The 19,578-nt window shown below is 41.8% G+C and overlaps 1 protein-coding gene across 3 annotated transcripts in view; it reads left to right on the top strand.

Annotated features, from left to right (window-relative positions):
* The window catches only part of SVIL (supervillin), a 165,081-nt gene that overhangs the window by 38,025 nt on the left and 107,478 nt on the right, over positions 1-19,578 (top strand). The window contains exon 2 of one of the 3 annotated variants that reach the window (XM_048510552.1): positions 2,284-2,359. Coding sequence is in view for 1 of the 3 variants with exons in the window: in XM_048510547.1 (XP_048366504.1) it covers positions 8,666-8,687 (22 nt within the window). In the remaining 2 variants the exon portion in view is untranslated. Of the gene's footprint in view, positions 1-2,283; positions 2,360-8,618; positions 8,688-12,746; positions 13,253-19,578 lie in introns of those variants that run through there. The other 2 variants (XM_048510547.1, XM_048510553.1) reach the window with 2 other exon arrangements.

Below are 19,578 nucleotides of genomic sequence, written 5' to 3' on the forward strand. Positions count from 1 at the left end.
ACTTTACCATGCTGGCTTAGGTGGTAAGTTGGTGATGTGAAAGACTTCTGAATAGCTTCTGGGAGGGTGACAGTGCTAACTTTCATAGACCAGATGTTATGGACTACAATTCCCATCAGCCCCTCCCAGCATGGCCAATTGGCAGGGGCTGATGGGAATTGTAGTCCATAACATCTGGAGTGCCAAAGGTTCGCCACCACGGCTCTAAGAGGTCTTGCAGTGGAAAAGACACATAGAGACTTACCCCTGGTCTATGAAAGTTAGCACTGTCACCCTCCCAGAAGCTATTCAGAAGTCTTTCACATCACCAAATATCAAATGCCAAATGTGGAGTGGTGAGAGTTTTGAACTGGGACTATGGTACGTGTTCGTGGAGGAAGGGTGGGTTGAAGTTGCATGAGAAAATTAGTATTGTGGAGGACGGAGATGAACGTCGAAACAGCACTTGATGGGGGAATGGGTGTTAGTGTCACTCTTTTGAAGAAAGTTTTAACTGGTCTGTTAATTGTTGCTGAATCACAGATAAATTTTCTGGCTATAATGAGAATCTCACAATGACTGATTTAGTAAGGGGGCTTCATCCTTTCATAAGGCATTCATTCAGGTCGTTATGGGAAAGAGTATCTGTCCCAGTTCTTCCTTGTTTCCTACTGCTGTTTTTTTCAGCTACTAAGAACTTTTTACTGCTTCTTGCCAGATTTCCCCATTTTAATTTTCAGTATAAGTAACAGGCACAACATGTTTGGGTGACCTCTGAGCACTGACTCTTTAAAGCAACCCCTTACTTTATTTGCCAATCATTGTTTTGAACAATAAGGTGCACTCTGATTACCTTAACCCTAATTGTGCAAAGCCAAACTTTTCAGTCAGACACATTCCTAAGGCAATATGCTTCCTCAAGAATTGCCCAAGGTCTTCTATGTTGGTGTCATTCTTAAGTTTACAAGGAACAAGAGCAGATACAGCTGTTTTCTGGGGAATAGAAAGGCAGGCTTTTCAAGAATTTGGGCGAGTGGTGGTCTTCATGGATGTACAGAATGTTAAATGTATTCAGTACATTTTTACCTAACCTTCCTGTAAAAAGCTTCTCTCCTTAATTTTATCTTCAGAACGACCCTGTGAGGCAGATTAGTGACTCCCCCAAGTTCATTCTGAACGTCTTTAGTGGCACAGTGGGAATTTGACCTTAGGCCTTTCAGATTCATGTCCAACACTCTAACCACTGCACCATGCCCAGATCACACATATGTTCGAGACTTGCTTCCTTCCCGCTCTTCGCTCTTCCCTGACTGGCTAACTCCACTCCTCAGTCCACTTCCCCTATTTTGATGGTCCAATTCAGTAGCTGTTATAGTAGCTGAACACTTTGTCATATCACTGGTTCCAGTTTTCTCAATTCCTAGTAGGGAGTATGATTTTGCTGGTGGATACAGTATTGAGTTAGATGCTTGGTATAGATCAGAGGAGTTCAAACTATGACCCTCCAGAAGTTCATGGACTACAGTTCCCATCAGCCTCTGCCAGCATGGCCAAGTGGCAGGGCTGAAGGGAGAACAAAGCCCTAGTTCATCCTGAGGGCCTTAGCTCATGACCCAGTGGGATAGATGAACAGACCCTGACTGGGCATTTAAATGCCAAGTTATAATTCAAACAGAAGGCCAGCATATTTAGCCCAAAATGAAGATCTCTTGGGAGATTGTCATTTGGGTTTCCTGTTGTGCATTGATGTTCTGTTTGGCTGGCCAACAAGTGATTTACAGTACAATCTGAAGGAGAGTTACACCAGCAGTGGCGTAGTGGTTAAGAGCAGGTGTACTTTAATCTGGAGGAACTGGGTTTGATTCCCCGCTCTGCCGCCAGAGCTGTGGAGGCTTATCTGGGGAATTCAGATTAGCCTGTACACTCCCACACACGCCAGCTGGGTGACCTTGGGCTAGTCACAGCTCTTCAGAGCTCTCTCAGCCCCACCTACCTCGCAGGGTGTTTGTTGTGAGGGGGGAAGGGAAAGGAGTTTGTAAGCCCTTTTGAGTCTCCTCCAGGAGAGAAAGGGGGATACAAATCCAACTCTTCTTCATTCTAAACCCATTAATTTCAATGGACTTAGACTGGAGTAACTCTGGAGTAACTGTTAGTTGTGCTCCAGGTGAACCGGAAATAATTAGGTATCAATTTGTTATTTTCAGGTGCATCCTGCATCTGCGAAGTGTTGTTGCAACCCTTAAATTCAGTCAAATGATGATGGCTGGAACCTTCACCTATGAGCTTTTTTGTTTTTGCATCTAGGGAAGACCGACTTCAAATTCCCTGAGCATCTCTTCTGGCAAGAGGCCTGTCAGTGAAGCCATGGCATAACATTAAGGTAAGCAGCATTTTTTCTGTGCTCTCAAAAAAAATTATACACATAACCTAACACTTCAGTATCCATAATTCTATCTTCTCTGGAAAATAGGCAAATTTTACTGTACCTGTTGCTTGAACTTTACTTTGGTCTGCCCTAACTCAGAAGTTGGGCATGAGAATTAGGGATGAACAGATTCTTTTTGTTGTATTCCATTTTTGTTCTGTGGCTTCATCATGCCTGTGGTTTCAGTTTGCTTCTCTTCTGATTGAGGTTAGGATTAATTTGTGTGTGGGTATCAGCGGCTTCTGGAGTCAAGCCCAAAACATCCAGCAGGGACGACAGGAGGGTGTGGTAGATACCTTTCTCACCCCAGAACTGCTTGGGGTGACGATCAAGATCTGATCTCGGAGTTCTTAAGGCCTAGTGGAAATCAACTGAACTCATTAAGAAGATGCTGCTGACCAGAACTGCTAGTCTAGATGTGAAGCCCAGGTCTCCATCTAGCAGGCTTTAAAGGACTACCGATAGTTGGTGTCACACATGAGAAGGAGCTGCAACTGACTACCAGGACCCTAATCACAGATCTCCCTTTGTGACTTCCCAAGTTGGTTTGATTCAGAGAAAGCTACATTAGCTTGCCCAAAATAGAATTCCATGGCATTGTGTCATGCCCTTCTGGTTGAGTGCCAAGGGCTGAAACATGAGTTAAGTCACTGCAAGCAATGGCCTGTCTATTACAAACAACTCTGTCTCAGCAGTAATATATATAAGTACTTGACACATGATTTGACTCTATTTATTAAGTCTCTGCATCTATGGTCCCCATTCCTAGTCGTCACTTGCATGTCTATGCGTTGTTTCACAATATATTGGGCAAGCTGTGAAGAGTACTTAGAAAAATTACAACTGAGATAAGTAGTAGTCATTGCAGGAAAGATGCATTGGCAGTCTGCCCTCTGGCTCTCAGACGTGGAGCCTGGCATATGGGAAATGTGCATGTCTCTTTTTGTTGTACGCCATTCACATTTCATGCCTTTGCTTTGTTTCCAAGACTTTGAAGCAATGCCCTGTGGCGATCAACGTATAAATGGCCCACCTTCTAGTTTTGTACAGAATCCCTGGTTTGTTGCTTCCACTTATATCCTGGCGTTCCTTGTCTCAGCGCCCGAGCATGAGAGTGCCACATTGAGAAGAGGGGAAGCTGACCTGACCTGGTACCACAGAGCTCTGTGCAATAACAAAGATTAGGGAAGGATTAATCATAGTCTTGTTTTGAATACTGTGAGTTCTGTGATTATGCAATGTGTGAGGTTAATTGAGACTCTGCAAGCTAACAATCCTGGTAAAAGATTTCATAATTCGGCTATCTGAATGTGTCTGGCATTACACATGAAAGGATGACCCTGGTTGAGACTGATTCAGATATCGGCATGCACTGAAGAAAACTTAGGTCTCTAGTTAGCTTTCCTATATCAGATTGTTCTATTCCTGGCAAGAAGTATGCCTAAAGAACACTTCTGTGTTATGAGTGTAGTACACAGGTAATACTGTTAGAGAATCTTTGCTCCATTTTATCCCTTGTTACTGTAGAACTATTCACATTTTTAACATTGACTAACTTTTTTTTGGCATCCATTACTGCTCTTTTTTTGCCATCCATTAGAGCCAGCATGGTGTAGTGGTTAAGAGCAGATGGATTCTAATCTGGAGAACAGGGTTTGATTCCCCACTCTTCCACCTGAGTGGCAGAAGCTTATCTGGTGAACCACTCCTACATTCCTGCTTGGTGACCTTGGGCTAGTCACAGTCTTTCGGAACTCTCTCAGCCCCACCTGCCTCACAAGGTGTCTATTGTGGGGAGAGGAAGGGAAAGGAGCTTGTAAGCCACCTTGAGTCTCCTTGCAGGAGAGAGAGATGGGGTGTAAATCCAAACTCTTCTTCTCTTCTGCTACAAAGATAATTAAGGGACAGCAATTACATGGGTCTGAACAAATTTCTTACCAGAAGATAAGCAGACCACCAACAAGGAGTCCTTCTAAGATTAAGCTTCCAATCAATCCAGCTTCCTGTATTTTTAGGTTTTTAAAATAATCTCTTTAAAAAGCTAGTTGTCCTGCTTGACAAGGGCATACATTCTTGCTTAACTATCTCTGAATTGTAAAGATAATACAAAGTTATCTGTCCTTGAAAATCTGTTTAAAATGTATAAAACTGTTAGTTCATTCCTGATATTATAAAGAGTAGCAAAGCCTGTTTAAAAATAGTGATCACAAGTTTCTCGTACAGATGAATATGTTTTGGCCTTGACCAATATACCCTATCTTTGAACCTTATCTTCACTTCTGTGGAGCTGGGCATTCTTGCTGTTGTCAGTTGGTTCTGCACCTGGGCCTCAACACATAGTATCCCTTGATATGGGTCAGACAGCTCCTTATCTACAAGAGGCCACGTGGTTGTTTTACTCCACTGTGTTTTCTCCTGCCCAAGGCTGTTCTCGTCTTGGTCTCACAACTCCCTTTTTGGCACGATTGGCTGAGAGGCTAGGCCAGGTCTGATTCTGGCCTTCAGAACCATCCTTCATGATCATTTTGGTCAAGTACAGCAACTGTTCCCCACATATTTTTGTGTATAACAGAGTACTGGGTGTAAGTTCCTAAATATGTAAATAGTTTAATGTCCCTACCTAGGTGTCCTCCACTTTAGTGAGATAATCATTCACTTCCCATTTACCAATTGATTGGGGGTAGGAGGCGATGGAGAAACTGTTATTGTGTTATCAGTTTTTGCACTTTTCTCCACCTGCGGAAAGCCAGATTGATAACTCTTGGGCTGATTATGGATGGGAGACCTCCAAGAAATACCAGGGACAAGATGCAGAGACAGACAATGGCAGACCTGGACATCTCTTGCCTTGAAAACCCCATCAGGGTTTGCCATAAGTCAGATGCTTTTAAAAAAAAATAGTTTCTAAACAAATTTTCTCCATTTTTGGTTTTTGGTGCTTTTGAATAGCCTCTTTAAGGGCCTTTTCCCACTTTTCCTGCTGCCGCCATCTCTGCACGCTGCTCTGAGTGCGTGGCATCCCTGGCGCGCGTCCGGGCTTCCCCACGACCCCGCGCTCTGCGCGGGGTCATCCAAAGGCGCCGTTTTCGCCAGCTCCAGGGATGCTGCGTGCTGAGGGGGCGCAAGAGCGGCAGCGTCGGGGCGGCTGCGCTGTTGCCACCCCGGACGTGGGGAGTGCAGTGGGACCCCACGCTACTTGCGGAGAGTAGCGCGGGGCTTAAGGTAAGTGGGGAAAGGGCCCAAGAATGTGATATTCTGTCTCCCTTGTTTCCTGCTTTGAATTTCCTTATTGTTAAACCGTCTTCCTCACCCCTGGTTATAGTTCAGATTATGGGACCTGTTTTGGTTTTTGAAGCACTATATCAGCCATTCTCAACCAGGGTTCCCTGGTACCCTGGGGTGCCGTGAGCATGTCCCAGGGGTACCGCGGCAACACTACCGCCCCCCCTCATTTTTGTGGTGTCTCCCACCGGCGCCAGCAAGGACATGGAGCTGGCCCATGGGGCAGGGCCTGCCACAAGGTCAGCAGCCACCCCCACCCCCAGTGCTACCCTTCACCCTGGGAGGGGAAGGTGGGGTGTGTGGCAAGCAGGGGCAATGGGAGGGGAAGGTGGAGGGTGGCGGCAGGGGTACCGTGAGATATGAAGAGTGACGTCAAGGGTACCCTGACCTCGAGAAGGTTGGGAAACACTGCACTATATATTCATGCATAATTTCTTCCCCTACTACCAAATTAAAAACAAAGCAGAAGAGGGAAAAGGCCACAACCCCCACTGGCTGTGGAGGAAATGTTCTTGTGACTTCCGCTAGTGGCTTCATGGGAAAGATTCAGGTCTCAGCATAAATTATTGTTTCCCATGTTTTTGAGCGGTCGCTCGCCCTCTGTATTCTATTTAGAATGAAATGACACATAGTTGATCTTGTCACCAGGACAGATAAAGAAAGGAAGTATTTTGTTCCCTGCTTATGGCATTGCCAAAAATAGGCATGAATTGATGAGTGTTTGGAGTAATGAGTGGGGAGCTAATTTACTTTAGAAGTCTGAGTTGCATCCAGTCAACAGCTAATTCTTCTGCCCCTTCCTTCATTAACTAAATGGAGAATTGTAGCAACTTACAACTGCTTTTTTCCTCTCTGCATTATCCAACATAGTAATACTCTAACTTGAGCAAGTCAAGGATCCCCATTTTGATGAAAAAGAAAAGATTATGGACCCCCAACTCTCCCTCCCTTCCCTTTCAGTCCTTCCAACACATTGAATCAATGTGTCCCAACTTGTGGGTCACGAATCACCATCAAATAAAAAAAACTTGGGAGTTCTTGTAAGAACAGCTAACAAATCACTCCCCAGAGCCCCATGAAGATTTCCCACATGGTTCAATAGACCTGAAAATTTTCAGATGTTAGAAAAAAATGAGGGGAACTCAAATTGGTATGAGGATTTGACTTTTTTTTAGATTTTCAGAAAAAATTCTGATTTATTAAACCTGAAAAATACTGGGGGGGGGAAATTGGTGCGCATCTCTGTACCAAAGTAACACTAGTATTGAAATTCTTACAGGACCTCTACCACTAGAGAATTAATTGGTTTCACATAGTAGCTACGAAATAGTTCCAGAGAGTAGCCATGTTGGTCTCCATTAGAACAGCTAGATTTGAATCCAGGAGCACCTTAGAGACCCACAAGATTTTTGGGGTATAATCTTTCACTAGTCGAATCCCCCTTTGTCGGACCTGAGGCAAAGAGAGCTTTGACATTTGAAAGCTTATACTCCCAAAATCTTGTTGTTCTGTCAAGTGCTTCTGGACTGCAATCTAGGAATTATAAATTGGAGTATTCCTGGTTCATATCTCACTAGAGAATGTTGGGTAATCTGCCATTTCTCAGTGTCAGCTTCCCATCTATAGTGCTTGAGGTATTCTATGTGGTTATGGAAAGAATTGCCACAAGATAATGCTTGTGAAGGGATTTGAGCATACTAAGAACAGTGTATAAATCTTAATATTTCAATTTGCTTCCTTTACCTTCTGCATGTCATTCCTTAGACGAATATCAGCATTGTTTTCAAACTGGTGAAGAATTTCAAAAACCCTTAACTAGCAACAGAAGAAAGGAGTTTAGATTCATGAAGGGTAGTTATGTTTGTTCAACATCAAGAGAACAATTCTTAAAAGGTGACTTCCTAATCTACGTTTACCCAAAATGTACAGTTTCAGATCAGATGTGTGAAGTTCTGAGTCAAAGGTGATAGATGAAAAACACATGTCTTTACTTAAGAAATGTTGCGAAAAACCCACATGATATTTCTTTTGTTCTCATGCTACCATAAACCTCAGTATTCTTTGGCTTTCATCTTGGGGTTCCTGCTGGCCCTGTTCTGAAAACATAAGTCTGGCTATTCTGCGGGGAGGAGGGAAATACTCTGAATATATTTTAGAGACATTTTCCTCTCTGAAAAGTTCCAGAGGATATTAACCTAGTAACTGATGCGATGAACTGGAATAGTGATGGACTGAGGTTATTCACTGTAAGAAGTAAGATTCATACATACACAAGCATGGAAAATGCTATGTTTCCAGAGCACATATTTGACATGTGTAAATATTCTAGGGACTCCCTAAATTCTAAATACACCAACTACCCCTGTACACTTATAAATTGCCTCCTGCTTTGCATATGCCTCAGAGCAATTTTTTATTTTAAAAAATTGCAAGAGTTGAGATTGAGTACCAGAACTAAAATCTGGTTTAGCATCTTAATCCAACCTTAGTGGACCCAGGTTCTGTTTAAAGTTCTCCTGTGTAACATTAAACCATGGCTCAGATGTAAGCAGCTCAGTCTTCATCCTCTGGAGTGTGTATTTGTAAATGTATTCCTTCTCCTTCGTTAGGAGCTCAGTTTTTTAGGCATGCTGTGGTAAAGAAGGGGTTTGGCCCAGCAAAAAGAACACTGCTTTAAAGATAGCAGTTGGCAGAGGAAAGGCAGTGAACGTTAACGTCTCCCAGTGTGAGTTCCTAACTGGGCAAGCCAAAAATGTCTCTCTGGGTCATTACAAGCTCTCAGGGAATATGCTAAGTAGAATTGTTTATGAATGAGCCAATAGCGATGGCGAGGGAGGCAGGGTACAAGCAGTGCTTTTTCCCCACAAGTGGGAGGAGGGGTGGCAGCCAGAAGATATAAGCACTCGAACAAAGCCAAGCTGTCTCTCTGAATTGTTCACATGCACCGGATAGCAGGCCTGGTTCTGAGACGAGGGAGTTATGATTCTCACTATGGTTCCTGGTAAGGTTTTGTTTGCTAGGGGCGTGGGGAAAACAATATACAGAAATGGTGGTGTGTTTTAGATTTGGGCTCTTCTTCAGCAACAACCTTTCCTTAAACACATGCTATGGAAAAGTAATTCCATCATTATCTATCCAAAGACACTCACTCAGGATATTGTATCCAGCTCTCAGAAGCTGGAGGCGTGGTAGAGAAAAGGGCTAGTCTCTCATTTGAAGAAGAGGGGAGGGCACTTGGCCACTCTGAGACCCTTTTGTATTTGGAACTGAACACTATCAAATTTTTAAGGAGGGTAGCCTTAATAAGTAATGGCACAAAACCTTCCGTGGAGTCTTTCTCTTTTTTGAGAAACAATAACGAGAAACAAAGTCCTTTGCCAAAAGCAAAATTTCACTGGACTTCTAATGCCCCTTGCAGAACTTCATTGATAAATGAACTTCATTTATCTGGGTGATGTGGTAAATTGTAGATTGTGTAGTATAAAAGCTGGTAATATAAGCTCTGCATTGGAGAGTGTTTATTATTGGTATGGATAGTTTTGGTAAATCGTGTATAACATTGAGGTAACAAACCACACTTTTGCTGTTCCTGCGTCCTTCTCCTTTGGTGGTGGCGGCTGTAACCATGGCACATCGTACCTGAATACTGTCCCTTGTTATAATATGAACATGCTTCATTCACTTTCTATACCTGAAGTGTTACCTAAGCTATAGTGACTTGCATTTTCATATTGTTCCGCCCAAGGAACTCTGGGAACTGTAGTTGCATGAGGTGAGGGAACAATAGCTGTGGAAATTCTGACATCACATCAGCAAGTGCCAGATACAAAAAAGAGAGAGATGGTGCTAGCATCTGAATCCTCTCACTGTCATTATATGAAGTTTGAAGATGCTCATTGCCCACAAACAGCAGGCATATCTTGTGAAAAAAGAGGTTAACTATCTGGGTGACAACAACCAGGAAACTGTTTTGCCGGAAGGTTAGCATTATTCTAAGGAATGACTCAAAGTATTTCTTATATTCTTACCATGTACTGTTATGCTGTTGATATGCCACCTGTTTATTTGAAATGCTTTTCTGTCTTCTGACCGTAGTTAATGAGGTGACTCAATTTTTTTAAAAAAATCCTAACATTCATTATTCTATCTCAGGGGTCTGCAAACTGCGGATCTCCAGATGTTCATGGACTACAATTCCCATCAGTCCCTGTCAGCATGGCCAATTGGCAGGGGCTGATGGGATTTGTAGTCCATGAACATCTGGAGAGCCGTAGGTTGCAGACCCCTGTTCTATATAGTACATTAAAGCCAACATGTAGGAGTAGTAGAACTCCAGTGTTTTCCGATGTTCAGGAACTGCAATTCCCATCAGCCTCTGTCAGCATGGCCAATTGGCCATGCTGGTAGGGGCTGGTGGGAGTTGTAGTTCCTGAACATCTGGAGAGCCGCAGGTTCCCTACCCCTGGTATAAAGAAATGTTGGACGAAGGGACCTGGGTTAACATTCTGACTCCTTGTTAGTCTGTTGTAGCAAAGTAAGTTAGCACAGTGCATCTGAAGAGAATTCTGACTCTCAGAAGCTTGTGCTGGAATAAATTGTTTTTAGGTGCCACTGGACATTTGTTTTATTTCAAACTCTGACTCTGTCGTGAAGCTTCCAGATCTCTTAGAGCCGGCATGGTATAGTGGTTAAGAACAGGTGGATTCTAATCTGGAGAACCAGGTTTGATTCCCTACTCCTCCACCTGAGTGGCAGAGGCTTATCTGGTGAAGCAGATGTGTTTCCACACTCCTACATTCTTACTGGGTGACCTTGGGCTTGTCACAGTTCTTCAGAACTCTCTCAGCCCCACCTACCTCACAAGGTGTCTGTTGTGGGGAGAGGAAGGGAAAAGAGTTTGTAAGCCGCCTTGAGTCTCCCTACAGGAGAGAAAGGTGGGGTATAAATCCAAACTCTTCTTCTCTTTTGTTCTTCTTAGCCTAACTACCTCATTATCATGAAGACATAAAGGGGTGCGGAAAATATGGCACCCTGTGCTCGGAAGAAGGGGCAGGATAAAGATCTAATAAATATGCAGGTCGCGCCTCTTGGATGTGTGTGAATAGGATGGCTGTTGCTTTTTACTTAGCTCCTAGCACATTTTTGTTGCTATGTAGAATGTATGTGGTTTCTGGACATGGGTCTGGCAATCTGCATTTGCTCTGTATGCTTTTAGAGGTGTTAGGTGTCCTAGAGTTATACCAGTCAATGGTAGATGGTATTGGATTGGAAAACAGCAAATACTTGATCTTCTTGCAATTTTTACAATGCAGCCCTTTAGAAAAGCATAAAAAATCAAGCCTTTGGAAGGATTGTGTTGCTATATGTCTGGCAGCTTAGAAGATTAGGTGACCATCCTGAGGAGTCTAGGATAAATATGGATCATTGTTTCCTATCAGTTCCTCTGCTAGTGCATGGCCAGTTGGCCATGCTGGCAGGGCTGCGGGAATTGTAGTCCATGAGCATCTGAGCCTATGGTTGCCAAATTCTGGCATAGACCATACAAAGATCCACAGTCTTTTCCAGTGTCTGTGACTGCTGTAGTTTAAATAAGCTTTCTTCTTGTGAACTGTATGGATCTTCCCTTCCTTATCAGTTCAGCTGAAGGTCAGCCAAAGCATCAACATATGCTGCATAGTACAAATGACATGCCTTATGATTGCTAGACTTTAAGTTTGATGGTATTCTGGGTGGTTTTCAGATGTGCGGAGAGAACTCATGCGGAATGGCATCCATTTGATGAGCCAGGATGGAGTTTTATCAGTAAGCCAGGAATCCAAACATGAATCTCTAAAATCTCAGTTCTACACATGGCCCACTGTTTAAAAACAGCACAAAATAACACATTCAGCAGCCTTAAACAATCCTCAGTCTAGAAATTGATCATGAAGAAAGCTTTAAAAAGATAAAGTCCTGGGTTAAAAAAATGCTTTGGCCCAGTGCCTGAAGGACAGTTGCCAGATAAGAGTAGTTCCAAAGGTAAGGGCCACCACTGAAAAGGTCCTGTATCTACTTGCCACCTGCTCATCTGGGGGCACTGAGAATAGGTCTTGAACAGAGGACCTTTACTGGAGGGCTGAGTAGGTTCATATGATTAAAGTAAAATGTTTTTGAGTTATTGGTCTAACTTTTCTACTAGCTTTTCCACATCACTTATCATTGGAAATAACTTTTTATGCTATTCAAGGCTTTTAAAGTCCAAACCTTTGTCTCAAAAAAACATGCCCCTTTCATCTCTTTGATGAGCCTTGGTGTGCCTTTTATTTTAATAAGCTGTTGTCTTTACAGGAAATAAAGGGAGAGAAGCCCAGGGCTTCATTCTGCCTTGTTCTTAGTGGTATACATTTCTTTACAAGCATAATTTTTCTGAAATTACTTGAGCATGGGGAAGCATTTTTATGTTCAACACAAATGCATTAATACTTTTATAGTTTTCTTATAAGTCAACTTCCTTCCCCCATTTCATTAGTCATAACTAATAACATCAAATCTCTGTAATAACAAAAGCAAAACCCTTCAGCTTTGCTAGTTCTTGCAGACCACATTGTTTTTCCTAATGCCATTTAATTTAGAGGAAGAAATAATTTGTTTTGTGACATGGGCAATAGTACTTAGTATTTAAAAGAATCTGACCCATACATGTTTTTTCTTAACTCGTATTAGAGTCCCTTTCTTTTGCTATCCTGATATTACAAAGTCTTTCTCCTTCACTGTGATTTTTTAAAAATAACTTTCCAACCTCTTGCTTTCTTGCAAATCCTTTTTTGATTTGGGGAGTCATAGAAAACTTGAATCAGAAGACTCAGAGTGAGGATTTTGACTGGGGGCAGAGAACAGGATCTGAAGCACCTACAGCCCTGGGCCTGTTGTAACAGCTGATCTGATCCTTCTGCATTTCCAGAGCTATTTATGGTAGATTAGCTGGTATCAAAGCTTCACTGTTCAGCCTTAAGGTGTGTCATTCCGGGTATGATGTTACTAATATTGTGCATTTGGCTCGGGTCCCTCTAGACTGAGGGAGAATGGCAAGTTTTGTGTGGAGGAGGCCCAACCATGGATGGGTACGCCGAATTTGGGAATTGCTCTGTTGAAGATTTCAGGTGTCGAAGAACATTCAGAGGGAGATATTTGCCAATAACGTTTTGCTCCAGACCGTCAGCCCTTGGGATATAGCTTTGCACATGTATTCCGTTTGGCGGTGTTTGCCGGAAAGTAATCAGTTTCAAAAATTCATCCAGCTCTGAATCATCTTGGCTCCAGGCTGTATTTGCGAAGCCTGCATTGCATGCTAGTGACTTGTGTGATGTGTCATTCCTGTTTTTTTTTTTCTTAGCACCTGAAATGTTTGTTGTTTGGAGAGAAATTTTTTTAACTGAAACAAGGATCTTCCTGTAAAGTCACATGGTTGGATAAAAAGTTTTAGGAGGACAGATTTCATTTTTGCTTACGTGAGTGTAAAAGGCTTCTTTCGTGTCCTTAATTTAAGCAAAAGTCCAGGACTTAAAAAAACACACACATCGTTTTGAAGTAAGTAACATCTTTTTTTTGTGTCATTTTCAAAGGAAATATTTTCAGATTGTTTGGGAATGTGTTGAGGTTGAAATGCGGTGAGGTTTTCCCCTCAGCCTGTGCATGTCTGTTACTCAGATGCCTGAAAGATATCCTGCATATATATATATTTTGCCTATGAATTATTTTCACAGTGGGTGAAAAGTTTGCTAATTTGGATGCATTTTGTGTGTGTGAAGAGTATGATGGCTTTAAACGCGTGTAGATGTCCATGTGATACACCAGGGGCCAAATATTATGGAAACTGTATTCTGGATTATGAAAGTTTATGCTGTCAGTTATTGTAGGGAATCAGATTTGTTATTGAATTTCAGTTTGCATTTGAACTACAGCAAGGTCTTTGAACACATTGTCAACTGGTTCCATGCTAGGACTCCTTTCCAATTCTGGCCATGCCGAACATTCGCTTCACTTTATCGAAAACTCATTCGCCCATATTAGGGTGGCACAGGGATCTGCGTAATACAGTTGAAAACATGGTTCTTGTTATCAGTTATCATTAGTGTTCTATAGTCTGGTCTGCTTGATACCCTTATGGTTAAGCTAGGGTGGCTGTCTTGTCCAGTTGGGTAGTTTATGTTCATTTTCAACTGTTATGTTACTAGTTTATGCTTATTCACTTGGTAGCCATTGTTGGTTTCACAACTCTTAAATCCTGCACTTAGTCAAGTTACTGTCATCTTTGCCTTTGTGCCCACTCCTCCAAGTCTTTAACATTACAGTGTGGGAACAATAAAACTGGCTAACTTTACAGACTAGTAAGGACTACTGAAGTGACATAGCAATGGGATTTAAATGTTTGCTGTATAAGCACAATAGCTTGGATCCTGTCCTCTCATTATATGGGTATTTTTCTTTGGCTACAGAGAAAGGTGTTCCTTTGCCACATAGTTCATTTCTCTTGGCAAAGGGAATGTCAGGGCTTCTTGAAAAACACTGGACTTGGCGGCTGTTGCCTGAAGAAGAAAGCTTTGCAGCTAAGGACAGTTTCCACAAGGGACTGAAGAGAAACACATGTAAATGGCTAGTTATGGCAAATTGAGGTGGGCCTTTCACCATGTTATGTGGGGTGTAAAAAGAAAGTCTGCCTACCTTTAAGAAAAGCTGGTCAAGCATCAACCCTTGCTTCAGGCCTTACGTGTCCTGCATTCACACAAGTAGCACGGTGCCAGTTACTCCATTGTGGCACAATCCTGCCATGCGGGGCAAGTCCCGTAATTGATTGCATACTTCATATGTGTCTCAGCAGTGTAGGACCACACTATGTTGAAATGGCTTCCATGTTGTGGGCACATGAAATACACCCAAATTTTGCTGAAGGCTTTGTCTTTTCCCCCAACTAATTGCGGTAACTCCAATTCTTCAATTTCTCTCTGTGGCCCAAAGATGACTGCCTATCTGAATTTCTGGGAATGGTATATTTAAGAACTTTTTAAAAAGCGCTTTCTAAATGAATCTTTAGCCTCTCCCTTATACGTTAGTCTGTCCTTAACCAATGTAATTATTGCCCCATTTCTATTTTGTCATCTTTTTTGCCTGTTTAGGATCAAATATTTCTTGTGTGCTGATTTTTATTTTTGTAAAACCAACACTGTCTGGAATTAATCTGTTAAACTATGTAATATGTTCTGACTAGAGAGACTAAAGTTACAATCTTAGGGACACTTTCCCGGGATTAAGCCCTTGGAGATTCAAGTAAGACTGGACTTCAGAATGGGTGGACAATCCTGTTGGAATCACGGGTTTAGCCTGGAATAATTGTGCATTGGGATTACCCTGTTGGTCCAGTTTCTGCATCTCATGCATCCTATTATTCTCAGGGCCTTTTTTTGGAGCATATAGTATTCTTGTACAAAATCTCTCATTGATTCAGTTGGTGTGAATAATCTCCACCTACAGGACATTGTCTAATGTTTTACTCCCAAGGCGAACGCTGTGGGTGGCCATTTTTAATTGGAGTGGGGGGAAGTAACAATAAAAGCACTCCTTGCATAACCACATTTTCAGAGCAAAAAAGGAAAATGGAAATTACTTAATCTGCCACACGTGAGAAGAAAAGATGAAAAGCAATTTGTTGAGCATGGTATTTATTTTCCCCTCAAAGCACAGACTTGTTTTTGTGTGTTCATCACATCAACAGCAGAGTATTGCTCTTGGCAGGAATACTCTGGATAAATTCCCAAAGGGGTTGCATTGCTTTATATGTTAATCAAAGAAACAGTAAAAATTAATGGTTCTATGATGATGCTAAACCACCTCAAGCAAGAGTTTTGGGTAAGGGAAGAAACAGCAGCCCGTGATTCTACCATTTACCCATAGCGGAGGTGAACTCTATATATGTGTGAAGTCCTTGGAATTTCCTTTGCAGGGAAAAGCTACAACTAAGTGCTAATTTAAGAGCCTGTCTAACATTATCCCAGCAACATGAAAGCCAGCTTTGTGTGACTCCCTTAAGCCTCACTGAGGTAAAGTTGGAAAGCTAAATTAATAGAATTATCTCAATGGTATGCCTCCCAATATATTAAAAACAATACTGAATAATTAACAGTGTCCCCAGTAATAGTCAGTGTGGTGCACTGATTATAATGTTGGACTAGGTCTAGGATCTGGGAGTCTCAACTGTGAATCCTCACTCTACCATGTCAGCTTCCTGGGTGACAAATGGTAAAAAGGAGGAGTGGTGAATAATCACCCGTTTGGGCTTCCCAATGGGGAGAAAGGTGGGATATGAATATAAAAGTAAAATACTGCAGAATCTGTTGGTAGGATTGACTTTGTATGGCACTGCCATTCCTGGAAATCCTCCAAGTGCCCTGACCCACATATGTTTTTGTGCTTCTTCCTGGTGTCATACAAAAGAGCCCAGCTGCTACTGCCTCTGTGTTATTGGGTTGGTGTCAGAAAGAACCCTAGGACTGGGAAGACGTTCTTAAGTGAGCCTGAAGGAGACATTTTACAATGAACTATACCATACTGAGCAATGCTATGCAGAGTTACCTCAGTGAAATCACTGGGCATAATCTAGGACCGTGGTAGGGAGACCTTACATCTATAATGTCATGGATAACAATTCATATCAGTTCCCGCCAGCATGGCCAGCATGTGGTGGCCATGCTGGCAGGGGCTGATGGGAATTGTAGTCCATGACATCTGGAGTGCCAAAGGTTCACCACCACTGATCTAGGATAAGCTTGGAGGCATTGTACTGCTATCACAGAACTAGGTACGCCCTCAGACCCAAACAAAACATTCTGTCATAAAGATGGTCCGGCATGTGGTGAATGAACTTATAATTTTGGTTTTTTCTTCTGTTAAAACAGAGTATAGTCTGCTGCGTGCCCACCAGTGTAAATGAAGATTCGTTCTTCCATGATGCAGCAATTTAAGAATGGTGTTTTGTACAATTTTATTGGTATTGCCTGTTTGTGGGGAGAGGGAGGAGTCCCAACTATCTGTGAGACTGGCAGGTTCATCAATGTTATAAATAAAAAAAGAAAAGAATTTGGGCCACATGTGTATTGTAGCTCTTCCTGAGGTAGATTAAAACTAAAAGAGGTCAGCACTGTTTGGTCCCAAGCAGCGTGTTTTATCTAATCGTCAGGATTTGCCCTATCCTCTTTTGTGTACTTGACTGATCATCTAAATAAATGGGAAGAACTAAATTACCGCTACATATGTCTGGCTGAAAAATTAGGCAAACAAGATTGCAAATGACAACAGAAAGACTGAATTATTTGCAATCCCAGCAGGGATTACGAATAATTTAGTCTTTCTGTTGTCATATGCAATCTTGTTTGCTTAATTTTTCAGCCCGATATATGTAGCTAGGGAGCTTATTGTTGGTGGCAGTTTATAATTATTAGTGAGATGTGATGTTGGGATCCTGCGCAATGGCTTCATCTTCCAGAACGTTGCTGGTGGCAGACAGTTTTTACTCTGAGTTTCTCCATTTCCTCGCTGGGAAAGCCTCCATTTCCTTATTACACCGATGACATATTTTCTTACTCTTTTGAGAAGTAGTAGGTAAGTGCTGTTTTTTTAAAAACTCTTAACACAATAATTGCACATCTGTTAGATAACTTGTAAAGACAAGTTTGTTTTTTAACATGTGTATCTTGAGAATGAAGAGAATGTATTCCTGGTGAAATCTCTGATAAACAACTAAGTACGCATAAGGTAATTTTTGGAGTTCTGTAATACTGTTATCTATAAACTTTTTAAAAAATTACTGGAAAATAGCAACATATAAATCCTTACTATTGGTTTTCAATTAATATTAGCAATGGCTGCTCACATTCACAATGTACAATTTAGTGCATTGTAGTAATGTGGAAACTGAAATTATGGGAGAAAATACAGCATAGTCCACAAATGTGTTTGCATTCTACATATACAAATTAATGTCCGCCAACAAGTCATGCTGTGGGGTCTACAGGCTATGCAGCTGAGAACTTGTGTTTGTTTACAGATGTGACTGCCACACGTGTCAGGCTGTGCAACATTGTCTTTTAAATCCTGGTAAAACCAGTTCATGCTTGATCCAGCTGGAGAGAAGCGCAGAAGTAGACTGATACAGCGCAGTGCACATAGTTCTGAGTGTTTCTGGATCACATCTCTGAACCTACCCAGCTGGAATACTTTTTGTGCAGCGTAAATAACTCCAGTACAGTGAAACATGGTGGCTGAGGCATCGGATGTCATTCTTTGACAAGAACACCTGCGACTCTTCTGATCACCATTACCCGTGGCACCCCCTCCACCTCATGTTCTCGAAAACTAGGCAACTTCCTCAGAAATTGAGATAATTTTATCATTCCTGTGGGTCCAAGAGAAAAACTGAGTGTTATTTTTAAAACAAAACGTGCCTTGCCTATGATGAGTATATCAAGGTAGTGAGAATGTAGTAGTTTTACATTTAAGGCTGGGCTAACGTGTGCAGCTAAATGAGGTGATGCAGTGGAGCATCATACTGTTATTATTATGGTAGATTTCACAGCTGCCAGATCTTTAGCTGGTTGTTGGCCTTCATTACAATTCGAGCCTCACCCAGAGGCCTAGGAAGTTGTAATGTATTGGCGTAGTAATTGCGGATCCCAGCAGGGCTGCCTTCTGAATTTGACAGATGTTAATTTTGTCAATTCAAAGATGTTTCAAGTGCTGCCCTAGTGTTTTGGGGATGGCGCCCAACGTGCCGATTACCACTGGGATGACCTCAGCTGGTTTGTGCCATAGACGCTGAAGCTCGATTTTCAAATCGCGGTATTCAAATTCCAAATCAAATCAGTGTTTATTAGCCTTAGGCCATATACACATACAAAGGTACATCAGCCAAAGCCCTCCTCCCCTCAAATTACAAAAGTATAAAACATGTTATGAGAGTTTTTCAAGCATTAGAGTACAGAAGCAATGCAGTTATATAACATTAAACAGAATATCATAAATTTAGTTAAAACAGGATTATAATTTTAGGAATCTTTAACCACCTTTATTACAACTTAGCTTTTGTGATTTGAACATCAGTTGAACTTTCTCTGATTTTTGCTGCTGGAAACATAAATATTGCTACTTTGGATGTAACCTCAGCATACACATCAGCCATCAGAAAGCAAACTTTCTCCTCCTCACTGCCTGTCAGGCCTGACAGGATATCATTGATATATTTGTTACGGATAGCAGAATAAAATGGACAATGAAGTATGTAGTGTGTTATGTCCTCACACTGATTTAAGCTACATCTACATACTCGTAGCTGTCTTGGAATTTTAGCAAATCTCCCCAGTAAATGTTCTGATTTAAACGTCTGATATCTCAGGGAAGTGAATGATTTTCTTAGGTTTGCTTCCTTGAGATTTGATAGATATTGTGCATAACATAAATCGCGGTATTTAGTGACCTTCTCGTGTTCTTTTTCAATGACCCTGCTGTCACCGGGGACTGCTATGTCGTCGTCGTTGTTGTTGTTAGTTTGTTTGGCTTATATACCGTTCTCCCCGTGAATGGGATCAGAGTGAACAATCATAAATATACAATTACAACCATGTAGGAAACAATTTCTAATATGGCAGCCTTCTGACACATTCAACATAGGTTGGGACAGCAGGATTGCTTCCAGTAATCAACAGTAATCAACACCAGTCGGAACCAAGACAAAATAAAAAGAAACCAAACAAGTAGCAACACAACAATACAGAGTTATTGGGCTGAAAAGGAATACTATTCCGGAAAAAAAAATTCCTTGCAAAGAGAAAACTTAACACAGAGAGAGGTTTTAATTATCCTCTTTC

Source organism: Sphaerodactylus townsendi, linkage group LG11, assembly GCF_021028975.2.
Source record: "Sphaerodactylus townsendi isolate TG3544 linkage group LG11, MPM_Stown_v2.3, whole genome shotgun sequence".
In the NCBI taxonomy this organism is placed as follows: domain Eukaryota; kingdom Metazoa; phylum Chordata; class Lepidosauria; order Squamata; family Sphaerodactylidae; genus Sphaerodactylus; species Sphaerodactylus townsendi.